We start from the raw sequence: 24,122 nt of genomic DNA, 5'->3' as shown, positions 1-24,122 counted from the left end.
TATCGTCATTATAGGTTAAAAAACAACATTTTTGGTGTAAAATATCATTATCTGTGTTAATACCCGTTTTCCGGCCTAATTTGTGGGTCTGACATAAAAAAGAGAAACATAACAATCTTGTGACAAAGTTCCACAAAAGTAATGAAGGAATGACCTCCATATTCATCCTCTGATCAACATTGTACCATAGTGTGTCGCCATAGAGAGACTTTACGGCTTTAGCTTATGGGATTTTAATTAGAACATTATAAAGTTGAGAATCAAAATGTTATAACAAAATTGATGTCAAAATTCATAAGTTGGATTATAATTCAAAATACAAACATCTTATCAAAAAATCTCTCTATGGCGACATACTACATAATCTTTGTGATAACTGGAAATTTTCAGACACTTTCATTCAATAGATTCTGAGAATCGTTTGACACAGTATCCCATACTTTAAGAAAATTGACATACTGAAAAAAATGGCAAAATAGCTTTCCGTTTTTCACACTTTTTTTTACTACCTGTACCCTATTCGACTGTGTTTTTCGTGCCTTTATCGTCTACTTTAAGAATTTGGACTTCAATAATATTATTTTAAAGATAATTAAATATATTTTTTCAACAAAATCTCAAAATCAATTTTTTGAAGGATTTTCCTAATAATTAGACCCAAACGGTCCCTTGATAAACTAACTTATTAATGAATAATTTGTCTAAAAAATAATAACATTTTTGTTTTGTAAACGGAGTGGCATTGCTAAGTTTCAATCAAATTTATATACAATACTATAGTCAGATTTTAAATAAGTGGCGCGTGTTTTTCTTCTTTTTCTCAGTTGTCCCCCAATGCACAGCTACAATAGTTTGTATGAACCTCTGAATCAATTTGTCTTAATCAAAAATATTTTTACATTAATTGTAAAACAATAGGAAAGAATTTCGCCTATAACAGTTATATTAAAATCGATAACTGGTAAGGATCGTAACTCGCAGATGATTTACATTATCAAAATTATGACTTTTTCGCTTACTCATTTTGAAGGAATTCGTTAAAAGAGAAAGTTCAGTTAATTGAAACTTAAACGATATACATTCAGTAATCTGATTGTGAAGGAACGAATGGCAATCCTTAACTATCAGACATCTACATTTTATAACTATCAATACACATTACTGATGAATACAAATGAAAGTGAACATAACGCACTTTCAACATCTTTTTGATTGCAAAATCTATAGAAATAGCTTGTGTTTTTGGCAAAGAGGATTACATAAATTTTATGTATACTGGCCAAAAGTAGAAATTCATCAATTTATGATACATTGTTTCCACATAAATATGTACATGTGTTCAGCAATAACAACAACTACAACAACACAACCAACAACAACAAAGACATACTGGATACATCAATCATCACATTCTAATGACGAGGATTAGGAAAAGGAGAAATAAAACGACTATGGAATGATTTCGTGGCATTACTCTATCCAATGAAATCTAATTTTCCTCCAGTTTGCTTAGGTTGGAGCATGCCCTTTCCCACACTTCCCTTGTTATAACATTTATTGCTCGTCGGTGAGAGTAAATTTGGTGTTCCACCTCTCATCTTTCCCGTTACTTGGGTCCAAATGAGCTCGATTGGATTGCGCTCACAGTGATATGGGGAAAGTCGTCAACATCTTTTCAAGCCTCATTGATTAGACAGTCTGCTTTGAAAACTGTTTCTGGTTTGTTTCTTATTGTGTATAGTTGAGCCTTTGATAAATAGTCAGAATATGTAGTGCTGTCTGATAGGAGCCATGGAATAATATCAGTTTTTATAGATGCTGAAGTTGGAGCATAGAGCTGATCATGGGCCACATAATTGTAGCGTTTACCAATGCAATACGGCTGAGTGTTTCGGGGAAAGGCAGCAAACGGTTCTTTATCCAGTCTTCTAACACCTCTTCATTGACCCCAGAATGATAGTCACTATCTTCCAGATGATGCAGAAAAAATGTTATGGCATTCACCTTAATACCCAGTATCTTCACCACCTGCAAGAATATCAATGATCCTCTGTCCAGAACTCACGTGCACTGAGTTCCATACGTCTTTGGATGATATCGATATCAAAGTTGTCTTGGATCCTTTTCCTATCACGTCGTTCCATACTGGTGGTCTCTCCGTCGTATTTCGATAATCATATTCTCGGGGTTGATTGTGAAATTCCAATTCCATTATTATTATCATTATTATTATTATTATTATTATTATTATTATTATTATTATTATTATTATTATTATTATTATTATTATTATTATTATTATTATTATTATTTTTATTATTATTATTATTATTACTATTATTATTATTATTATTATTATTATTATTATCATTATTATTATTAATTCCATAGCCGGCCTCTTTAATGGCTTATCGATAGGCACAAGAAGATTTCTTTTCGCAGCTTACGAGAGTGTCGTATCGTATCCTATAGTTTAAAAGCGTATGTTTTAAAATCCTTTAAATATTCTGCCGAAATGTTCGTTCACAGATACAATTTTTTCAAAGTTATATAAACATCATTCGTCGTTAATAGGACAATATTGAGTATATTGTAATCAGTATTTCAAATGATTTAAAACTAGAGATTTCATATCTGAGATTACGACATGATGTAGATAATAAGCAATAAATCATAAATTCAAAATTTAAGGCAAACTAAATAAGTTATTGCAGTCAACGCGAATCGTTTTTAATTCGGAAACAAGTATGACGTGAACTCATAATCACTAGCCGGAACTACGTGTCAACACAATATTCTTTTGGAAAAACTATGAATTCATGTCATATTTTGGGGTGTGTAACTTTTTTACTTTTTTTACAGTGTAAAATCTCGAATTTTATGACAGCTGTTTTAAAGTAGTTTTTTATTGGTCTTAAGAAAACTTTTTTTGATATGGCATCAACAAGGTCCAAACTCTATATTCAGTTAAAACAAATTGATTCAAATGTTGACACAAATTTTTACAACTTTTGATAGAGGGACAGCTGAGAAAAACCAGAAAAACACGCGCCATTAATAAAAAAATCTGACTATAGTTTCAAAAATACAGGTCAAAACGCGCACGCTTGAGTTCTGAAACGAACCATAGGAAACACAAATACACAATTAATTTTACATCAAATTCTAACCATCCATCTAACACGTCAAATGATCAAAAGAAAAGGAAAAAATAAGCAATCGAAAAATAATAGCCACCAACAAACTAAACAATCTACCAAGAGACTGGCAAAATTACACCAACTTCCACTGCCGTTTGCCTAGCCAACTGACAGACCAACCAACTTACAAAACTCCATTTGCAAATTTTGAGAAGTTTTGAATCGTACATCTCAAATGGATGACCAGTGTCCAATATAGCGGCCATCCAACCACCAAATGACGACGTTTTTACACAAAATTTAAATGCTTCATGAATATTACATTTATGACACAAATACCACAACAAACCCATCAATTTGCAAATGCTTAATTAACACATTAGGAGCAGGCACGGGTGTAAGAGGAGGCAGATTAATTTTTTGGGGTAATTTTTTGTCGTTTTTATTCCTTTCTGTTTAGTCTGACACTGTTCATAACACCTTTTCGACGAAGTGGCCGAGTGGCACTGTGATCAGGAGGGTCCCGGGTTCGAGCCCCGCTTCAGGCACTTTCGTATATTTTTCTTTGGGCAAGATTCTTAACCTTCCAATTTGCTCACTTGGACAACATAGGTGATTCCTGATGACATCAGACATCCTGCTTAATGGATTATCTAGATTCTCTCATGGAATGCGAAAGTGCTTAATATTTTTTAGACATTGATTGCCTAGACAAACCAACTGACAGAACTACAGACATTGGAGGTGCTGCAAACCAACTTCTCTTTGTTTATCAAATGCTCACATCGCTCATTCAACAATAACACACAGGGTTTCGGTTAAAAATGAAAGGGACTTCATCAAGTTTCACAACCTGTGCAATTCCGTACCACGGGGTAATCTTGCCCATATATAATAATAGAATTACGAATTGTGACAATGAAATCGCGTTGTTTGACACACAGAATAGGCTCCCAAACCGTTTAATTAATAGATCGTGACCACAATTTTCCAAAAGAATAGATGAGTGTACTTTAGGATTCATAATATTTAATTTTAGTGTTCGTTTTAATTCATATTACCAACAAACACAGATACCTTTTTGGGATTAATTACAATCGGTTTATGTATGGAAAGATTCACACATTCGACTACATCTTGGAATCGAATGATAGTACAGTGTACAATGATAATATTTATTCTGTTGTCATGACAATCCTCTGTTAGTTTTTCGCGATCATTATTTACCAAACATTACATACACTGCATACTTTTTGCCAGTTTGATGGATCGTATATTTTCACTTCACGTAAAATGTTGACGTTACCAACCACTAGAACAACTAGCTTATTGAGTACCATATGATGAAATTCATTTTGGACATATCCCACTATGTTTCTCCGTCATATTCAGTGCCATCTGGAGCTCGATTGTTTGGTTGAATAAAAAACAGAATAATATTATAAGCATTGAGAGTCAATTTTGTTGTGTGTAGTGATAGATCTATCAATCTTTTCATTTATAACAAAGTTTATAATTCAACTGAGAAGTAAGCTGCCACTTCGACATATTTTAAGTTAAATGTTAAGATTGGAAACATTTTTTGAAGATTAATTAATTTGATCGTCTAGCGTTGTGATGGGATAATTCTCTACGAATTTGTTACGTTTCCTTTCATCAGCCATGGGCTTCGAGATCAAGATTCGGTCGAAAACCGATGCTCAGCTTGTACAATATTATAAAGACATAATACCGCTCTCATCCTTCTGATTTCATACGCAGCCGTTTTATCGTCCACTTTCTGCGGCATGATGCTGAGCCCAGCGTCCATCGCCTGGTTGATGTTCGCAAGACTTTCATGAAGCTTCAAAATAGAGGTATACATATGTCTCTGCTCTAAGGAAAGATTGGCTGACTCCTGGTTCAGACGAGACGCCTCTGCATCAAATAAGCGTAGACGTTCCTCGTGCTTTGTCTGAAATGAAAAACAAAAACAAAAGCGAAACAAATTTTAAAAAACCAACAATACTAACATTAACCCCCCCCCCCCGGCCAAAAAAAACAAAAACAAACAAAACCCAACAAAAAATTAACAAATAAAAAAACAAAACCAAAACAAAACAAACAAGAGATCTCATCGCATAAAGAAGGTGTCTTGTCGTCGTAAACGTAATGCAGAAATCTGAAGTTTTGAGTCTTTATTATGAATAGTTTATGAGATTTAATGCTTAAAACAAACTTAGGCCCTTCCTCGCCGAGGCATTCCATGAAGGAATATAGATAAGCCACCAAGCAAACGTCTGATGCCAGCAGGAATCACCCATGTTGTCCAAGGTGAGCAAATTGAGGGATAGTAATCTTCACAAGAAAAAAAAATAACAGAGCCTGAAGCGGGGCTTGAATCTAAGACCCTCCGTTTCAAAATGGAAGCTATAGCAATTCGGCCACCTCGATTTAATATTCTTAATTTAAAAATTGACTGTCAATCCGACAAAGACAACGCTCATTTTATACATGCTTACGGTGAGAGTATGTGAATAAAGAGTCTTTTCCAAGGACTCAACTATGCGCCGCTCAGAGCGGGACTCGAGCCCAGGACCTCCCGATTCATGATTAGACCACAGCCTTAACATTGCTCTAGACCATTTAAAATTCAAAATCCCCTCTTGCTGTCCAGATTCCAAGTCTTTTACTAACTCAGGTCTTCTACCTCAGTATTATTTGGAAGAAAAACGCCGAAAAAAGGAAAAAAAAAAAAAAAAGAAAAAAAGGGACGTAATCAAGATTCATAACCTGTGTAATGCCGTATCCACTCACCCGTCTTGCTCATATCTAAAATGGAAGGAACGAAGTTAACGTCACTCAGCTCTTTGTTATTATTTATAGACTGCCTGTTAGTGATTAGTTCTCATTATATTATATTAATCAGACAATGAACGTTAAAGCTGATACACAGTTTTGTGTGTTGGCATATTTATTTGACTGGCGGCTGGTGTGAGTACTTTGCCTAAACGCATAGCATCATAAATAGAGATGGACGCATTACGACTATCATATCACAACATATCACTAACATATCATTAACATATCACAAATGCGAGACGATCTTAGAACTCGTATTTTCGACAGGGGATTATGCTGCTACAATGCCGTTCTCGGGGGAAAGAAACGCGTATTCAAAATTTTGCCCATAAAACTCGTCCTGCAAACATTCATCGATTACAATTACTTTCATCTTAGCAAAAAACTCTCAAATCTGGGACGTAAGTCGCGCAAAACAGGACTCGAGACATTAAAGATATACGAACGTGAGTGCCATACCACCAGATCACAAAGCGTAATTTTTAAAAATTAAAAATCAATAAATATGAACTGTCATGGAGAGCAGTCCCATATTGTCATCATGCTCAATGACCTTCACAATGTTTCATTTATTCCCCTCACACGTGGGTCAATATTTCCATTTTATTCAGTGCCTGTCGCCTGTTAAGCGTCATTTTGTTCTCTCTTGCAATATTCTTTACTGCTTTTAGCCCAGTACTCTTTTACACCTATGTCGAACTGGGAAATGTTGGAAAAGTGTGTTTTCCAAGAACACAACACCGAAACAAAAATTGTTCCATAATTACTGTCACCCACTTGGACACTGACTAAGCTTAACATTGCTTGACTTTGTGGCAGCAGCCTCTTATGGTTTTCACTCTACTATGTTATGACGATCGACCCAATCAGCAATGTCCGGTCCGCATTCGTGCACCGTCGCAAACCCGCCGGGTAGCATCGTCACAACACACCGTTCGACTAGATGCTCTGCCGTCTCAGGTTCTAGCCCACAGCGGGTACATGTTGGACGGGTAGAAAGACCCCACTGATGAAGCGCACTGGCCGTGAGGCAGCTCCTCGACCGAAGCCGATTCGCATTCACCCAGTGTCTCCTCTTACTAGTATCAAAGCATGGCAACTTCTCACCAAGCTTAGAGGTTACGTCCCCGCCCCCACGAGGGATTGAATTCGTCCAAACCGACTTCCATCTCGTATATGCAGCTCTGTGCATAGTCAGAGATTCTGCGTACAAGGGTTGCCGGGACTTATTTCGGCTCAAAACGGGGGCGCCGTCCATTATGCGCTTCAGAGGGGTATCCCCATTCCCTCTCTCTTTGATCTTACTCAGCCAGTTTCCCGTAATCGTCTCCCTCCGGACATCGGGGGGCTGGATCGCTGTCATTATCGGGCCCCATTCTATAGAAGTTGTTGCTAGCGTTCCTGACACTATGTGCATCGACTTGCGAAGTTTTACATCCACCTTCTCAACGTTTCTGCTTCTACCCCACACTGGAGCGTAATACTCCGTGGTGGAATAGCATAGTGCCAGGGCGGACGTTGTCAAGAGCGTTTGGCTAGCGGCCCAAGTCGATCCCGCCAGCTTCCTCAGAAGACTGTTCCGCTTCTCTATCTTCCGGGCAACCCCTTCGAGATGCACCCGATAGGTAAGGCTGCGAGACTTTGTGGCAAGACTGTACTCGCAGAGCCACTAAGCCACAGTTGAGACGGTGAGAGAGAATCAATAAAGGACATTACCTGCATATCCCGCAGTTCTTTTTTCATCCGGGTGATCTCGGGGTCTTCTTTGAAATTCTCCAGTTCCTCTATAGCTTTGACACGCCCGAACTTTCTCATCATCTCCTTGTCACATTCATTGTCATAATCTCTCAGCCTACAAAATTACAAAGGGGTTGATTGTGATAAACCATAGTTCAAGGCATGTTAAAATGTTCCATATAATAACTTTTTAAAATGGACTTATACATCGATTTACGCTAGGAAAGAGTTGCTCCCCTTTATTATTAGCTAATTAATTTTAGTTACTGCTTAATTAGTTATTATTCATTAAGTCCATTGTTTAAAATATTATTTGTGCTTACAAATATCAGAGTGGCATGCCCTAAAGATGGATGACCTTTTTGCTCCTGACTTTCCATCTATATGTTGTTGCGATATATTTGTACGAGTATATACTCAGTAATGAATTGTTCTCTCACATTTAATCACTTAACGCTTCTGAGTTAAGTGATTCCTCAATATTAATCTGGGGTTATAAATGTATTAATTATGATCAATCAGTTTATTTATGGCTCAGTTTGCCATACCTCGATTCACACACAAAGGGATGTGATCGGTCCCGAGTCCCAGTCGAAGTCCAGACTATATTTTCTGATCCCCCTGTCCACGTTACAGAGATTGGGTAGCTGGATTTGTATGATCTGGTGGAAAGTTCTTTGTGATAGACTTATGTAGCAAGTAATTGCTATTGTCAGTTTAACGCTATTGGCAATGGGACAAAATTCGGCTCCATAGGCCAAATAGTCATGAAGGAATACTTTTCAGTCTATTCTTATTACAGCTCTGAAGGACTACTTTTCAGTGAACATCCCTTATGGCTCTGAAAGACTCCTTTTCAGTCTACGCTCCTTATAGCGCCGAAGGACTTTATTCAGTCTACTCTTCCTATGACTCTGAAGGACTACCTTTTAGTAGCTATACTCTTCTTATGGTCTAACGCACTACCTTTCAGTCTTCTCTTCTTAAGGCTCTGAAGTACCTACTTTTCAGTCCACACTACTATTTGTGAAGGTAAATCATTAGAAAGTTTGATTGACATAATAGCCTCTGGGATTGGAAGCATTCTAATTTCTTCTTTTAACATTACAACACTGTTTTGAACGTATATCTACATTATGGAAATAAAAGAGCTACAACTATATTATCAATCAATTAGTTGAACAATATGTAAAGTTATGCTTTCAGTGTATAAGTTTTCCCTGTTTTTTTCCCCAATTGATTGTTTATATATATATATATATATATATATATATATATATATATATATATATATATATATATATATATATATAAATAAAGAATAGTTTGATTATGTTATAAAAATCAGTAGCCACCAAATCAATTCTTTAAAATATAAACTGATGCAAGAAACGCGAGCCTTTTTATTGCGCAGTATAATGCAATTTGCTCATATCTGATTATAATTGAATCCCAAGCAAACAACAGCATGTAGGACGAGTCATGACGTCTGTCAGGCGCTATTAATTTTTTTTTTGGGGGGGAGAAAGACAAATGGTGTTATTAGACATCCGAGGAGATTTTACAAATATCAATTCATTTTACACCATAGTGCGGTAAAAATGAGATTGAAGTCTCTTTCTGGACTTAACTCTGCTCCGTCAGGACTCAAAACAGAGTCCTACAGGTAATAAGCAGATAACTACCTTATCACTAGATCACAAAGGCGCTCAATGAAAAACCAGACAACAAAAATCTACCTTTGTTTGAACATTTTATCCTCTCGATATAATCTCTTATATTGGTTTTTCGTCGTCAACACTCTCTTCTTTTCGTTCCGTTTCTCTCGCTGCATTTCTGGTATTCTGTCTCTCAGCCGTTTGATGTCTTTTTTATTGATGATCAAGGCTTTATCCAGGTCCGTGTGCATATAATGAATCTGATGTAACTTTAGGCTGACCTCGCCTTCATTGGAGTTTAGCTTGTGTTGCTTTTCAAGATTGAACTTATCAAGCTCTTGTTTTGTTCGATTCAACGTATTATCCGCAACGTTCACCCTATGCTTGAACCCGTTAACTTGAGTGACAAGCTCTTCCATGGAGGTTCGAACTTTGACCTCTGTATCGTCGAGATGAAGTCGACGGCCACGCACTTCCACAACGGCCTCGTATATCCACGTCTTCAAGTCCTGAGGAGGCAAATCAACGTCCAAATCGTCTTCATCTTCATCCTCGTCGTCCATCGCAAAATCACTTTCATCGCTGTCATCGGAATCTTCACTGCCATTGTCTTCTTCATCCAACTTGTTCCTCGATGCTGTAGAGACTTTCTTCCTGAACACACGAATCAAATATTTTTCATAAGAAGGCGCGTTTGTAGCGATTTCTAACACTTCTTTCATCAAAGCGTTTTTCTTGGATTGGATAGAATCCAACTGCGCCTTGTAAGAGTCGATACTTTTCTGCAACGTCTTCATAGTGTTGGTGCAAACACGCTTCTCTTGGGTGCATTGTTTTACGATGAATTCAAGATTGGCTTCCATTGTAACACTTTTTTTCGCCAGAATAAATTCTTGAGTAAGGTTTATCATTCTTGCTTCCGCAATTTTTAAGTCATAATCCAGTTTCACCTTTTTGTGTTTCATAATTTTTAGTTTTGCGTCAAACATAAATTTTTCCTTTTCAAGACAATCAAAGAAATACTTCTGGTAAAATTCTCCCTGGACACACTTGATGTGCCTTATCTCAAGCTCCAGGCTTGATGAGACACTTGGAATTGCCTCCAAAGCGTCATCTTTTACTTCTTCTTCTCCCTCATTTTTAGATAGGTTCCACGACCGTCGTCTTCGTTTTTGCACCTCTGGTTTCTTATGAGCTCCCAAAGACATCCCGTCTAACATAGCTCTTGCTTGCAATTTCTGTTGAAAATTTAGGACGTCTTCCCTAGTGAAATTTAAAAGTGTGTTGGGGTCCTCTTCAATAGTCATCGTAGGAATAACTGGAAGTTCACGGCGTTTAATCTCCGGTATATCAACTTGGTAGACTTTAATTTTTTCGACGTAGTCATTTAAACGAGAAATGACTTTAATTTTTCTGTTTCTGAGATCAACCAACTCCTTGTTGAACTTTTTCTGGTACTCAAACATCTTTTCTTCAAGTTTAATCAAATTTCTTCTGGCTGATTTCACAGTAAGTCTGCGTGACTCTGGGACTTTATAATTTGGATCCATTTTCAATTTCATGTCTCCCATCTGCATTCGAGCAGCATTTATATGAGCATTGTCGTCTTCTAGTTCTTGCTCTGATGGATCCGTTTTCAAAAATTCATCCCATTCCTTTTTACGTCTTAATTTTTTCTGTCTCCTTTCCCATATCCTAACAAGTTTTTGATGAACAAATTTATTCATCCCGTCTTCTCTTTTTGGTCGTGGTTCTTCATATTCACGTTCTTGGACTTCATCAACACCGTCCTCTTCCGTGTGTTCAAATACATTGTATTTGCTCTCATCTTTTTCATCCGCCTTCAATTTCGCATCCTCAAAAAAGGCAGGAAATTTTGATAATCTAAATGAAGAGACTTTGGTTTCTGAATTGAACGCTTTTACAACAAACATCTGATATTCCAAGCGATCAACAAAGAATGATTTTACTTTTTCTAACCCAAGCCTTACATATTCACAATGCCAGGCCATTTCCTGTTGTAAACTTTCAAGTGTTTGGTCGTATCGTTCTTGGCATCGAGCAACGTTATCTGAAGCGACACTCAATTCCACTGGAGTTAATCTTATTTCAGGAGGCAACTCATTATTCCGGTTTAAAACCTCCGAAAAACGAAATCGCAATTGTGCAATTTTTTCCCTCTTGGCTGCTTTGCTCTTTTTTGCCGCTGCCAACATAGCTCTCTCTTTCTCTACGTTTTTAGAATCTTCTAAAGTATAAGCATCTGGTGACAAAATATCTCGTGAATCTGGTATATCATGAACCTCGGGGGTTTCTGTTGCTGGTACGCCTTTAAAGAAATTTTTCAGGACACTATCATCAACTAATGAGAACATAAAACAATTTCCATCCATTCCTGTTGTAAACATCAATGACTCGAAAGCGTTAACTGAAATTGAAGTGACATTTCCTCTGACCACGTCATGGGCACCTATTGTCCAATGAGTGTTCATTGATTCCAGGTCATATTCGTACATCAATGGCGACATCCGGATCCGACCATCCTTAAATCCTATCAGCAATTTTGTGCCGTTTTCGATGAAGACAAGCTGACTGGCCGGGACATCACCAGAATCTATTATAGGTATAGCATTGAACGGTTCCTCTGCCTCTTGGCCGACGACTCGTTGGGCATCTTCACTCATAAGTCGCAGCGAGTAAATATATCCGGCGTCGTAATCATCCATGGTGATGTGGATGACATCAGGGTCGAGATGGTCTTGAAATGCAACCAGTATTGAATTTGGAATAAGTGGAATAAAAGGCTGCCAATCTTTCTCTGTTTTTGGTTCTGCAGTTCTAATTTTTTCGAGTTCCAAAGCCTCTTCCAGTAATCGTGCGTCCTGCTCCTCTTGAGTCTCAATACCTTCGTCGATTAAACGTTGGTTTTCTCTTTCGATCGCTGATTGCTTTTCTTCTTCTTCTTTTTGTTGGCGATTTAGATGTTCGTTTCTTCTTAAAGTTGATTTTATGCTTCTAACGGAGCAGCTACGAAGGAACTTGGCATCCTTAAAACAAAATGAAGTCGAGTTGTCAATAGCGTCCAACGCAGGCATCTCAACCTCTTGTATTAAAGAATACTTACAAATGGCGATAACTATTTTCTGCTCCACAGTATATTTAGACCACAATAGCTTCTGAACCTCTCTCAAAAGTGGCATTTCAATAAAACATAAAGGATTGAAATTGTCCTTGGCGTCGAAAAGGAATATGGTGCCATCCTCACTACCAGTCACGAGATACTCTCCGTCCGAATCAAGAGCGATGCAGGTAATTCTCTTTCTATGTGGCTTATATACTCTGAGCAAACAAAAAGAAAAAGGCAGCCCATCTGGCGAAGGTTTGCCTGATAACACCACAATGCGAATTACACCATCCGCAAACCCAGCAATCATCATGCATCCGTTTTTATTATCCCCATGTTCTGGCCAGATAAGACACGATCCTGGTGCCGAAAAACCGCGAAGTGCAACTATTTGTTTAGTTAAGTATTCATGAACAATGAGCTTTCCATATCCCCCTATTGTCGCTATCATGTGACCCGAAGGTGACATCGCACTGTCCAGTATCGGTCCTCCATGTGCAGTGAGCACAACCTTTGGTTCTTTAGCAATATTTAGAAATGAGAGATCTACCAACCAAATAAGACCCGTTCCATCTTGAGCGAACCAGAAAACAGAGACGTCATCGTTGTTATATGGATCCTGAAATATACACCAAATGTCCCCTTCTTCGTTAATAGTAACAGTAGTTATAGGTTTTACAGTCACTTTTAGACTCTCTACTGTTGTGTGAATTTCTGCTGTGTCCACGTCTTCGTATCTCCACACTTTAATGCGACCATCCTGACCTGTTGTGAAAAAATCTCCCTCAACCATGAGAATTTGGCGAATTATGCCCAAATGGCATGGTGCAGAATTAGTCATACATAGCTCCGCAATGACAAGTCCGTTTTCCCACAACAGAAGGTTACCCCACTCTGTTCCGCTCAAAACCTTCCCGTCAGGCATCTCCACGTACCCTTCAATGTCCGACAACTCCGTCCTGCCAAATCTACCAACATCCCCTTTTAGCTTTAGGCCAGTGAAAGTTCCTGCCATTTTCCAGAATTTGATGTGACATAAACCAGACGTTGTCAGAAGACCAGCCAATTCTTTGGCAAAGGTTACTCTATAAACGTCTTGTACATGGGATTTTACTCTGAGAATTGGAGCTTGAGCCAACCAATTCCATACAGTTATCAAGAAGTCGGGATCCCCTCCTTGAGACGCGAGAAGTTTGCCATCGGGACTGAAATTCACTGAGGCGTATAACTGCTCAGTACCCTCTTTTAGAATTCGAAACAGTTGAAGCTTTGGCCAGGACCATATTCCTATAAGAGGTCTAACTCCTTTTTCGGCAGCTGCAAAAAGTTTTCTACTGGGATGAAGCGCTATAGATCCAAATGAACCTCCTCCGAGAGTATGGAGGTAAGATTTCTCTGTGGTTTTATGATTATAAAAGGTTAAAACAAACCCTGACATAAACAAAAGTGTGCTGCTATCTAATACAATCAAATTTCCTAATCGCTGACAATCATATCCAAAAGAGTGAAGGAATGTGAAAGGCTTTGTTGGAAAATCATCGAGAAAATTGGTCACTTCTTCAATTCTGATTTTTTCGGCTCTGTGATAAATCTTTGGCGGCCTTTCTACTAATTTCTTCACCTGAATTGTTTTATACTTTTTCTTTTTCCCTACTTCTTCCTCCTGTTCCTCCTGTTCCTCCTCTCCAATCGTTGGTATAAATTCCTCTTCATCCTCTGCAGCTTCCTCGCCCTCGGAAGCTTTTTCTGATTTAAGAAGTATAGAATGTTTCGAAGAAACATCTGCAGGCTTCTCTTCAATTGTTTCAGGTTTCTCAACAGATTGCTCCTCTTTGTCACTAGTTTCTTTGGTTGGAATTTCCTCTTTTACCTCATCCAATTTCTTCTCTTCTTCTTTCACTTCTTCTTCCTCTTCCGAGTCAGTGACAATCTCTTCAAACCATTTGTAGTCTCTTTCTGATGGGTATACATCGGGTAGGTCATACTCTTCTAGCTCCTCTTCCCACTCATAGTAAACAATATCTTCTGATTTAATTGATTCAGCTTTGTCATCACCGTCTTCTTCATCGTAAGGAGCTCTAGACGACATGGGGAACACTGATCTGGCAATACAGATAGATAGATCTGGAAAGGACGATAAGTCAGAGATATTATATATATATATATATATATATATATATATATATATATATATATATACACAAACATATTTATATATATATATAAATATATATATATATTATATATATTATGTATATATATATATATATATATATATATATATATATATATATATATATATATATCATATAATACATAATACTCAAACCTTCTAACCCATTCAACGAACGGAGACATCATTTATGTTGAATTTAAATATTTATTCTATTGTTATTACTTATTTATAAGCACTTTTGGGAACAGGTCAACCGAGACAACACTTCTGGATAAAAATTTTTTTTTTAGTTTTGTCGTTAGTTCCCAAAATGCGGACTGCATTGTTCGATCCAGTTGGCGACATGGTCACTTGGAACATTCCATGGAAACAAATTATGGGATATCTTAGATCTAATCCTACGACTTTCAGAGATTGTCCTTGCTCTTAGTTTATATTTTCCAATCGGTCTTACCAACTTCTACTCGTTTCGAAGCGTCTCCATTGATAAATTACAATTACAAAATATTTCAAACTGCCTATTTTTATTTTCTGAAATAGCAAGGATGATATATGCATAAATGAATTGATAGAAACCTTTTTTTTATTCACTCTCCGTGAACGTATCACCGATGGTCTTACCTTTCTCCTCTTTTTCTTGTGTGGCTATGTCGTCTAGTGTTATGACACTCGCTTTCGGATCGGTAGGTCCTGGGTTCGAGCCTCGCTCGGTGCATAGTTGAGTCATTGGAAAATGCTCTTTACTCACATTCTCTCACCGTACTCAGGTGTAAAATGAGTACTTGGTCGTTAACAGCGTTGTCAGCCGAAAAAAACTTAATGATAAAGTTAACAAATGTGATTGCTTAATGATTATAATAATCACAATAGTTAAAATAATAATAAGCTTTTATATAGAGCATCTCACCCATCACCTGGTAGAGGCCGCTGAGCGCAACATATGGCATTAAAATATTTTATAAATGCACATTACACATAGGACTGGAAGAGATCCCCTTTAGACGTAATTTTTTCAATCCTGATCTATTGTCTGAGCCATGACGTAACTAGTCGGCCATGGTCTGAGCCCATAAAACTCACCGTCTTCACTTTAACAAGTTTTTACGGCACTGAGTTAACTTGTCCACATGTTTTTCAGTCCTTATAGACTCATAAAGACTACTTAAAGACTGCCTTAAGACGCGCTGTCCACGCTTTACGATACCACCTCTATAGATAGTATGCAGATGACGTCACTCAGGCCTTTGTTATTGTTTTTGCCATCCGCGTTTGTGAGTTGTTCTCACTAAACGGTATTAACAAGACTATAAAAGTTCATGGTTACACAGAGTTTGTGTGTTGGTCCGTTATACTTCCGGATGGCAATGTTGTGAACTCCTTGGCCAAGCGCATTCTATCTATAGATTGAACGAAGATGACGTCACTCAGGTTTTTGTTATTGCTTTTTGCCATTCACGTTTATGAGTAATTCTCACTAAACTGTATTGACCAGACTATAGATAGAATGCGTTTGGCCAAGGAGTTCACAACATTGCCATCCGGAAGTATAACGGACCAACACACAAACTCTGTGTAACCATGAACGTTTATAGTCAGGTTAATACTGTTTAGTGAGAACAACTCACAAACGCGGATGGCAAAAACAATAACAAAGGCCTGAGTGACGTCATCTTCGAACTATCTATAAACGTTCAAGGATACACGTGTGTTGATCCGTTATACTTCCGGATGGCAATGTTGTGAGCTTCTTAACCAAGCGCATACTATCTATAGATAGAACGAAGTTGACGTCAAATCGAGTCTTTGTTATTGTATTTTGTCATCCGCGTTTATGAGTAATTCTCACTTTACTGTATCAACCAGACTATAAAAACGTTCAAGGTTACACATATTTTTGTGTGTTGGTCCGTTATACTTCCGGATGGCAATGCTGTGAGCGTCTTAGCCAAGCGCCCACTATTTATTTATCCAGCCAACGGACTGTCGACCCGTAGCCATGGTTAAGTTATAGATAGAATGCGCTTGGCCAAGGAGTTCACAACATTGCCATCCGGAAGTATAACGGACCAACACACAAACTCTGTGTAACCATGAACGTTTATAGTCAGGTTAATACTGTTTAGTGAGAACAACTCACAAACGCGGATGGCAAAAACAATAACAAAGGCCTGAGTGACGTCATCTTCGAACTATCTATAAACGTTCAAGGATACACGTGTGTTGATCCGTTATACTTCCGGATGGCAATGTTGTGAGCTTCTTAACCAAGCGCATACTATCTATAGATAGAACGAAGTTGACGTCAATCGAGTCTTTGTTATTGTATTTTGTCATCCGCGTTTATGAGTAATTCTCACTTTACTGTATCAACCAGACTATAAAAACGTTCAAGGTTACACATATTTTTGTGTGTTGGTCCGTTATACTTCCGGATGGCAATGCTGTGAGCGTCTTAGCCAAGCGCCCACTATTTATTTATCCAGCCAACGGACTGTCGACCCGTAGCCATGGTTAAGTTATAGATAGAATGCGCTTGGCCAAGGAGTTCACAACATTGCCATCCGGAAGTATAACGGACCAACACACAAACTCTGTGTAACCATTAACTTTTATAGTCTGGTTAATACAGTTTAGTGAGAACAACTCACAAACGCGGATGGCAAAAACAATAACAAAGGCCTGAGTGACTTCATCTTCGAACTATCTATAGCCTGACACTGAAACTCAAAAATACTGGCATTTTGACGTCATTATTTGATTTTTCACCACCTAGTGAGTTGTCGTTAGTAGTGCTCATGGAAACAAGTGTTCCCATTTGTTGAACTATTGAATACAACTGACGATTTGTTTTCTTTTGTGGCCAAAGACTGGCATTTTGACGTCATTTTTTGGTCAGTGTCAGCGTGGCCTTCGTAAAGTTATGGCCTGATACCGTGGCCTTCTTTAAGTTATGGCCTGATACTGACCAAAATATGACATCAAAATGCCAGTCTTTTGCCACAAAAGAAAACAAATCGTGAGTTGTATTCAATAGTTCAACCAATGAAATAACTTTATCCATGAGCTCTGCTAACGACAACTCACTAGGCGGTGCAAAAATCAAATAATGACGTCAAACTGCCAGTCCTTTTGGATTCCAGTATCAGGCTATAACATAACGATGGCTACGGTGTCAGGCTATAATTTTCCGATGGCTACGGTCGACCACGGAACGAGAGCGATCCTATGAGGGAGGTTTCCTCATAGTCCACCACCACGCATCAAATATAATATGGAACTGAACCGCCAAGATCATTATAACAATAACAGGGGCAATCATGACAAACCCTTTTAATTATATTTTTTTTGGGTACATATCTAATCCTTTATTTTTATTTACACAACATGCCAAAACATATTTTCTTCTTAGCGTTAGTCATTGAGAGTCCTCCTTTTATTTATTTATTTTTTTGGGGGGGGGGGGGGGGGGGGGGTCAGAATTGAAGTACTATTGTACTTATTTAGCGACAAGCATTACTCTTAAGTATGAATTCAACCAGAGAGATAATGCCGTTTTGATGCGACGTGTCTTAAACAACGTATGCTTATTTGCAGGTCTGATAACCCATATTATTATGAACTCATTGTTACAAAAGAGTTAACTATTCTCAAACCAACGCAAAATATAATCCATTACAGCACAGCAAAATTAAAACAATCTCATAATCGCATTCGTTTATAAGACCTCCTATCAATATTATGTGTATCTAGCGCATAACAAATATCCTATATTTTAAAAGCACAATGAAAACGATTTAAACCGGACACGGATTTACCTGATTAAGAAGACCTCACTATCCTATATATTGTTAGAATCTCGTTAATTCCTATAGAGATTTAACCTTTTACACTTGCATCAAATTTTCTCACAATTCACAAATGACATAAAACTCCACTTTTTATACAATGTTGAAACTTTATCGGACTCAGAGTTTATAAATAAGACTCAATACTTCATCTCAAATGTCATAGTTATATTTCACGTACAGACGAAATGTCTCAAAGACGTTCAAAAGAAAGTTAAAAAGTGCGCACATTTTAAGCCATAAATGACTTTTTCATTTTATTTTTGTTTTCTGTGAAATTTCTCATATCTCTCATTCGTTGTAGATAGTGTTTCATTCATCGTGTGATGTTGGTAAGGGGAAACCCGAAACATCCACATCATCTTTCTTCGTTGATTAAATCGAAGCTTCCATTTTATTTCCTATTGCTATATATTTCTTCGAGCTTTAATCAGCAACATTTTCATGGTGAAATAGTAAGTAAACTGTCACCAATCTGTGAAAAAGAAATGCTATGAAACATATGTCAGGCCCATACTGGAATATAGTAGCTCAGTGTGGGACCCACACACATCACAAGAAATCAATGAGCGAGAAAAATACCAACATCGGGAGGCCAGATTTGTCCGTTGAAAATATGAGCGGATATGAGCGTAATTCAACTCATAAACGATCTCCAATGGAGACCGTTACATGGAAGACAAACTCTTCATATTCCACAAAGCACAAAGCGGGAAACTCGAAATTCCAACTAGCCATCTGAAACGGTACAACAATAAAACAACAAACTCCGAATTTAATTTTGAAATCCCACACTCAAGAACCATCATCTTTACTCTTTCTTCCCCTCCACCAACCCACTTTGGAACTCCCTACCAACAGATTGTAAACAAGCCCTTTCGACTGATGACTTCAAAAAATCGCCCCCCTGCTTCTCCCGAAAACCCCTGTTACTGAAAAATCGGCCATAGAATCTTCAACCTGAAGCTTTGGCCTTTATGGAAGAAGAAAAAGAAGAAGAAGCACATACCAAGAATAATAACAATACAGACTATACACTTTTGCTATACCGTGATAAAACAAACCCCTTTTCAGATTTCGGCCAGGTTACATAATTTTATCTCTACAGATGGATTGAAATAAAGTAGTCCTTCATAACTTGGGGTTCCCGATAGCTCGGTTGGTAGCGTGTTCGCTTTACACACAAAGGCTCTGAAAACGATCCTGGGTAAAGTCCAGATGTTTTTTCTGACAAATCTCATGTCCGCCTAGAAGTGATTGTGTAGCCCAGTTTTTATGAATAAAAACAAATAATTCTTGAAAGCAATTTGATCCATGGAACCGGAGTTTATCCCGGTTTTATTGACATGAAGCAGACACTTGCAATTATTTGTTACCTTATTGATAGAACGCTAGGTCCATCGCAAAATTCTTACCGCCAGATCAAACAGAACCAGCTACCCTATAAATTTGCTTTGTGTAAAGGAGGGGGGGGGGGGGGGGGTTGGGCCGAAAAAATATCTCGAATTCAGCTGGGATCGATCTCGGTCCCTTTGCGTGTGAAGTTAAAGCTCTACCAAATGAGCTATCGAGATCTCATCAGATGGATTTAAAATGATTCCAAATTTGTCCAATAATGTTATAAACCGAGACTTACGATGAATATAAATAATAGTAATGATAATGTAATAATAATAATAATAATAATAATAATAATAATAATAATAATGATAATAATAATAATAATAGTAATAATAATAATAATAATAATAATAATAATAATAATAATAATAATGATAATAATAATAATGAAAAAATAATAATAATAATAATAATAATAATAATAATAATAATAATAATAATAATAATAATAATAATAATAATAATAATAATAATAATAATAATAATAATAAGAAGAAGAAGAAGAAGAAGAAGAAGAAGAATAGGAAGAAGAAGAAGAAAAAGAAGAATGATAATAATCTTGAAAAAAATAGTCACATTAGTAATAACGGCTGACTAAAAATTTATGTAATTAATATATAAATATCTAGTTTAATTCCTTTGAAACGTGGAATTCGTTTCAATCAGCGTCATTTTGTGAACTACAAAGGGAAGAAAGTCATGACATCAAACCCTCTACTCTTTTGGTTCCTAAATCCTTGAAATGTGTATCTAACTAGTTCTTCGGAGAACTAATAACGAATAGGTTACATGAAGGTGGCATAACTAGTTCAGTAGCAGGATGTATAGGCAGATTCATAAGATTATGGAAATTGAGCGAGGATGATGATCTTCATTAACGAGCAGCATATAGACTAGAAAATAAGTTACCATCACTTCGACACCAAAAGATGAAAATATGTATCCACTCATCCGGAAGGGTTGTTTTATACTTCCAGTGAAATGGGAACCAGTATTTTGACATCGCACTTTTCTTCCCTATTGTCAGGATTTTAAAATGGCGCTTTTATGTTTGATCCCCACCATGATAACGAATAAATAATATTTGTTTACAAAAAGGTCAATAACGCAGTTTATTCAGGAACAAAAACAATATCATCATGAAAATGTGCCATGCCTATACTTATTACATTTTGAATGAAACTCACCAGTTACTGTGGTCCGTTTTTTTTTTTTGGACCAAATGTTAAAGGCTCAATCAAACAATCTGACAACTCTTGCTTGGGATAAAAGAAACGAACCTGATATCTACCCTTTATCCATATATCGCAATAATCAACCTAACTCCCACTACGATGAAAACTGCAATTCGTGGGTTGATTATTGCTTTGAAAAAGTCATGAAAACTGCAATCGTGGGTAGATTGTTGCATTTGATAAAGTCATGAAAACTGCAATTCGTGGGTTGATTGTTGCATTTGAAAAAGTCATGAAAACTGCAATTCGTGGCTTGATTGTTGCATTTGAAAAAGTCATGAAAACTGCAATTCGTGGGTTGATTGTTGCATTTGAAAAAGTCATGAAAACTGCAATTCGTGGCTTGATTGTTGCATTTGAAAAAGTCATGAAAACTGCAATTCGTGGGTTGATTGTTGCATTTGAAAAAAATCATGAATAATAATTACGTGCTACTATAGTTGTGTATATTATATTAGTAATGATAATTTAATCTAAAATTTTTAAAGTTTCCACCTTTTGTTTAATCCATTAAATCATCTCAACTATCGGGCAACTTCTGTGCTATAATGACGGGTAATCAAGAGGTCTGAGTTCGATTCCCAGTCGAGGCAGGCTTTATTTTGGGGATTATTTCTTTTTCTTTGTATTTTTCTTTCTTGCTTCAATCTGGCACGGTTTCGTTCACCATTTTTCAGATCTCAAAAGTTGTTAAAGCATTCATGATTGGTTTTCTAACACGTTAAATCCTTTTAAGATCACTTCAGTGGTAGATATTGTGAGCCCTGCAATCTATGGACAATAAAGTGTTTGGTACCAATTAACCAGTTAACTGCCGTACTCTGGAAAATCTCGTATTTAAAAATTTGGCCAGAAAACTCGTCCTTCAAATATCGATCGATTTAAATGACCATTATTTTGGCAAAAACTCTCAAGCCTGGGACTTCCCCAAGTCCCAGGTTTGAGATTTTTTGTCAAGATGGGGGTAATTCAAATCGATCGATATTTGAATTTGACATTCGAGTTTTCTGGCCAATATTTTCAAAACGAGTTTTCCCAGAGCGCGGCAGTTAACTGTTTTTAAAAAACGCAGAGTTTAGGTTTTCATATCACAGTTGCAGAGGATTTATTGCACATAATCATCATTATTATTACCAATCACACCCAATACCTTTTTCAGACATCTTGTTACTAATTATTGCACTGAGTGAAGGTAGAAAACAAATTAATTATGTTGTTTTTTAAAAGGAAATTCCCGGTTCTTTAAACCACTTATTATTATGGGAACGTTTTGAAAGTACTGAATGATGACACGTTCCAGTTTTCAACAGCCCACCCATCTGAACATCTTGATCCTCAAGGACAACGATTAGTAGCTATGATGTCATAGACAAAAACACTTTTTAGAATTTAGCCATAAATTAAAAGGTAAATTTGTAATTCTCTTATCTTTTATTTATTTATTTATTTATTTATTTATTTATTTATTTATTTATTTATTTATTTATTATTATTATTATTATTATTATTATTATTATTATTATTATTATTATTATTATTATTATTATTATTATTATTATTATTATTATTATTATTATTATTATTATTATTATTATTATTATTATTATTTTGTTTCAAATATTGATAAACGAGATAACCCCCGACTTGTCATAAATTCTTAAACACGAGGACTGTGTGTCTGAATATTGAGATGCATATGGTGCAACTGAATTTACTATTACCAACTTGAAGTATAAAATAAATCTGGCCAAATTTTAAAAAGTCGTTTTGTCAGCATGTGCATGGCCATAGACTACTTATTGCATGTAAGGCCATAGGCAAAAACACCTGGGCTTTGATGTATAATGTTAATGTTCTTTATCCAATCGGAAACATTTTGGCTTAAAATGACTAAACGCTTGTTTTCATTTTGACCAGAAAAAAAGTCTTCCTAATATTATAAAAGTGTCAACATTATAGTAAAATTTTAAATAGTTTAAAATCTTCGGACTGAAAAAAAAAAAAGTTTTTAAGCTTTTAAAAGAAGATTTTTTAGACATTTTATTCTATCGGTATATTGATATGACAGTAAGGTTTTCTGGTTTAAATGAAAAAATAATAATAAAGAAATCGTTTTGTGACGGAACGGAAGGCCTGTGTTTCACACATCCCCATCAGCACCTGCATGCATATCAACTCCTCATCAGCTGCCGCCCTATAAATGACTTCGTCATTACCCCATTACTACTAACTTAATAAAAATTCATTGCTAAGTAATTTAGAAATTAACCCCCCATGAAAGTGTATCTTTCTCCACCTATCTAGTTCTTTCTATCTATCATTTCATATTCTCTCTCTCGCTCTCTCACTCTCTCTCTTTCTCTCTCTCTCTCTCTCTCTCTCTCTCTCTCTCTCTCTTATTGTTATTTATTATTATTATTATTATTATTATTATTATTATTATTATTATCATCGTTATTGTTATTATTATTATTATTATTATTATTATTATTATTATTATTATTATTATTATTATTATTATTATTATTATTATTATTATTATTATTATTATTATTATTATTATTATTATCGTTATTATTATTATTATTATTATTATTATTATTATTATTATTATTATTATTATTATTATTATTATCATTATTATTAGTATTATCATTATTATTATATTATCATTATTATTATTATTATTATTATTATTATTATTATTATTATTATTATTATTTTACAATTTGATACACGCAAAAAAGGTGAGTAAAGAGCCTTTTCCACCGGTCCGAAAGCGAGATAGATATATATAAGTATATAATTTGATGTTGAAAATACAATTCATACCAAAATGATAAAAGAAAACCTTTACCAAAGAATGGCGGTCTAATACAGATTCGTGCGATTTGAGTTCTCTATCAAATGATCTCCCGCCCGCGTCTTCCCCGGAGATTCAATGCAAAACTTTGTTTTTGTTTCA

General features: G+C 36.2%; 1 protein-coding gene across 1 annotated transcript in view; it reads right to left on the bottom strand.

Annotated features, from left to right (window-relative positions):
* LOC144965827 (cilia- and flagella-associated protein 44-like) overlaps nucleotides 1–18,705 on the bottom strand; it is a 20,768-nt gene extending 2,063 nt beyond the window's left edge. Inside the window, exons 1-4 of the mRNA XM_078901591.1 lie at nucleotides 18,492–18,705; nucleotides 9,458–14,624; nucleotides 7,698–7,833; nucleotides 4,873–5,094 (exon numbers count right to left, since the gene is read on the bottom strand). Coding sequence (XP_078757717.1) covers nucleotides 4,873–5,094; nucleotides 7,698–7,833; nucleotides 9,458–14,589 — 5,490 coding nt within the window. The 5' untranslated portion in view covers nucleotides 14,590–14,624; nucleotides 18,492–18,705. The remainder of the gene's footprint in view (nucleotides 1–4,872; nucleotides 5,095–7,697; nucleotides 7,834–9,457; nucleotides 14,625–18,491) is intronic.
* Between the last annotated feature and the right edge of the window lie 5,417 nt (nucleotides 18,706–24,122).

Source organism: Berghia stephanieae, chromosome 2, assembly GCF_034508935.2.
Source record: "Berghia stephanieae isolate SIO BIC M18660-M18661 chromosome 2, UCSD_Bste_1.3, whole genome shotgun sequence".
In the NCBI taxonomy this organism is placed as follows: domain Eukaryota; kingdom Metazoa; phylum Mollusca; class Gastropoda; order Nudibranchia; family Aeolidiidae; genus Berghia; species Berghia stephanieae.
The sequence above is the reverse complement of the archived record's forward strand: the minus strand, read 5'-3'. Positions and strand labels throughout refer to the sequence as shown.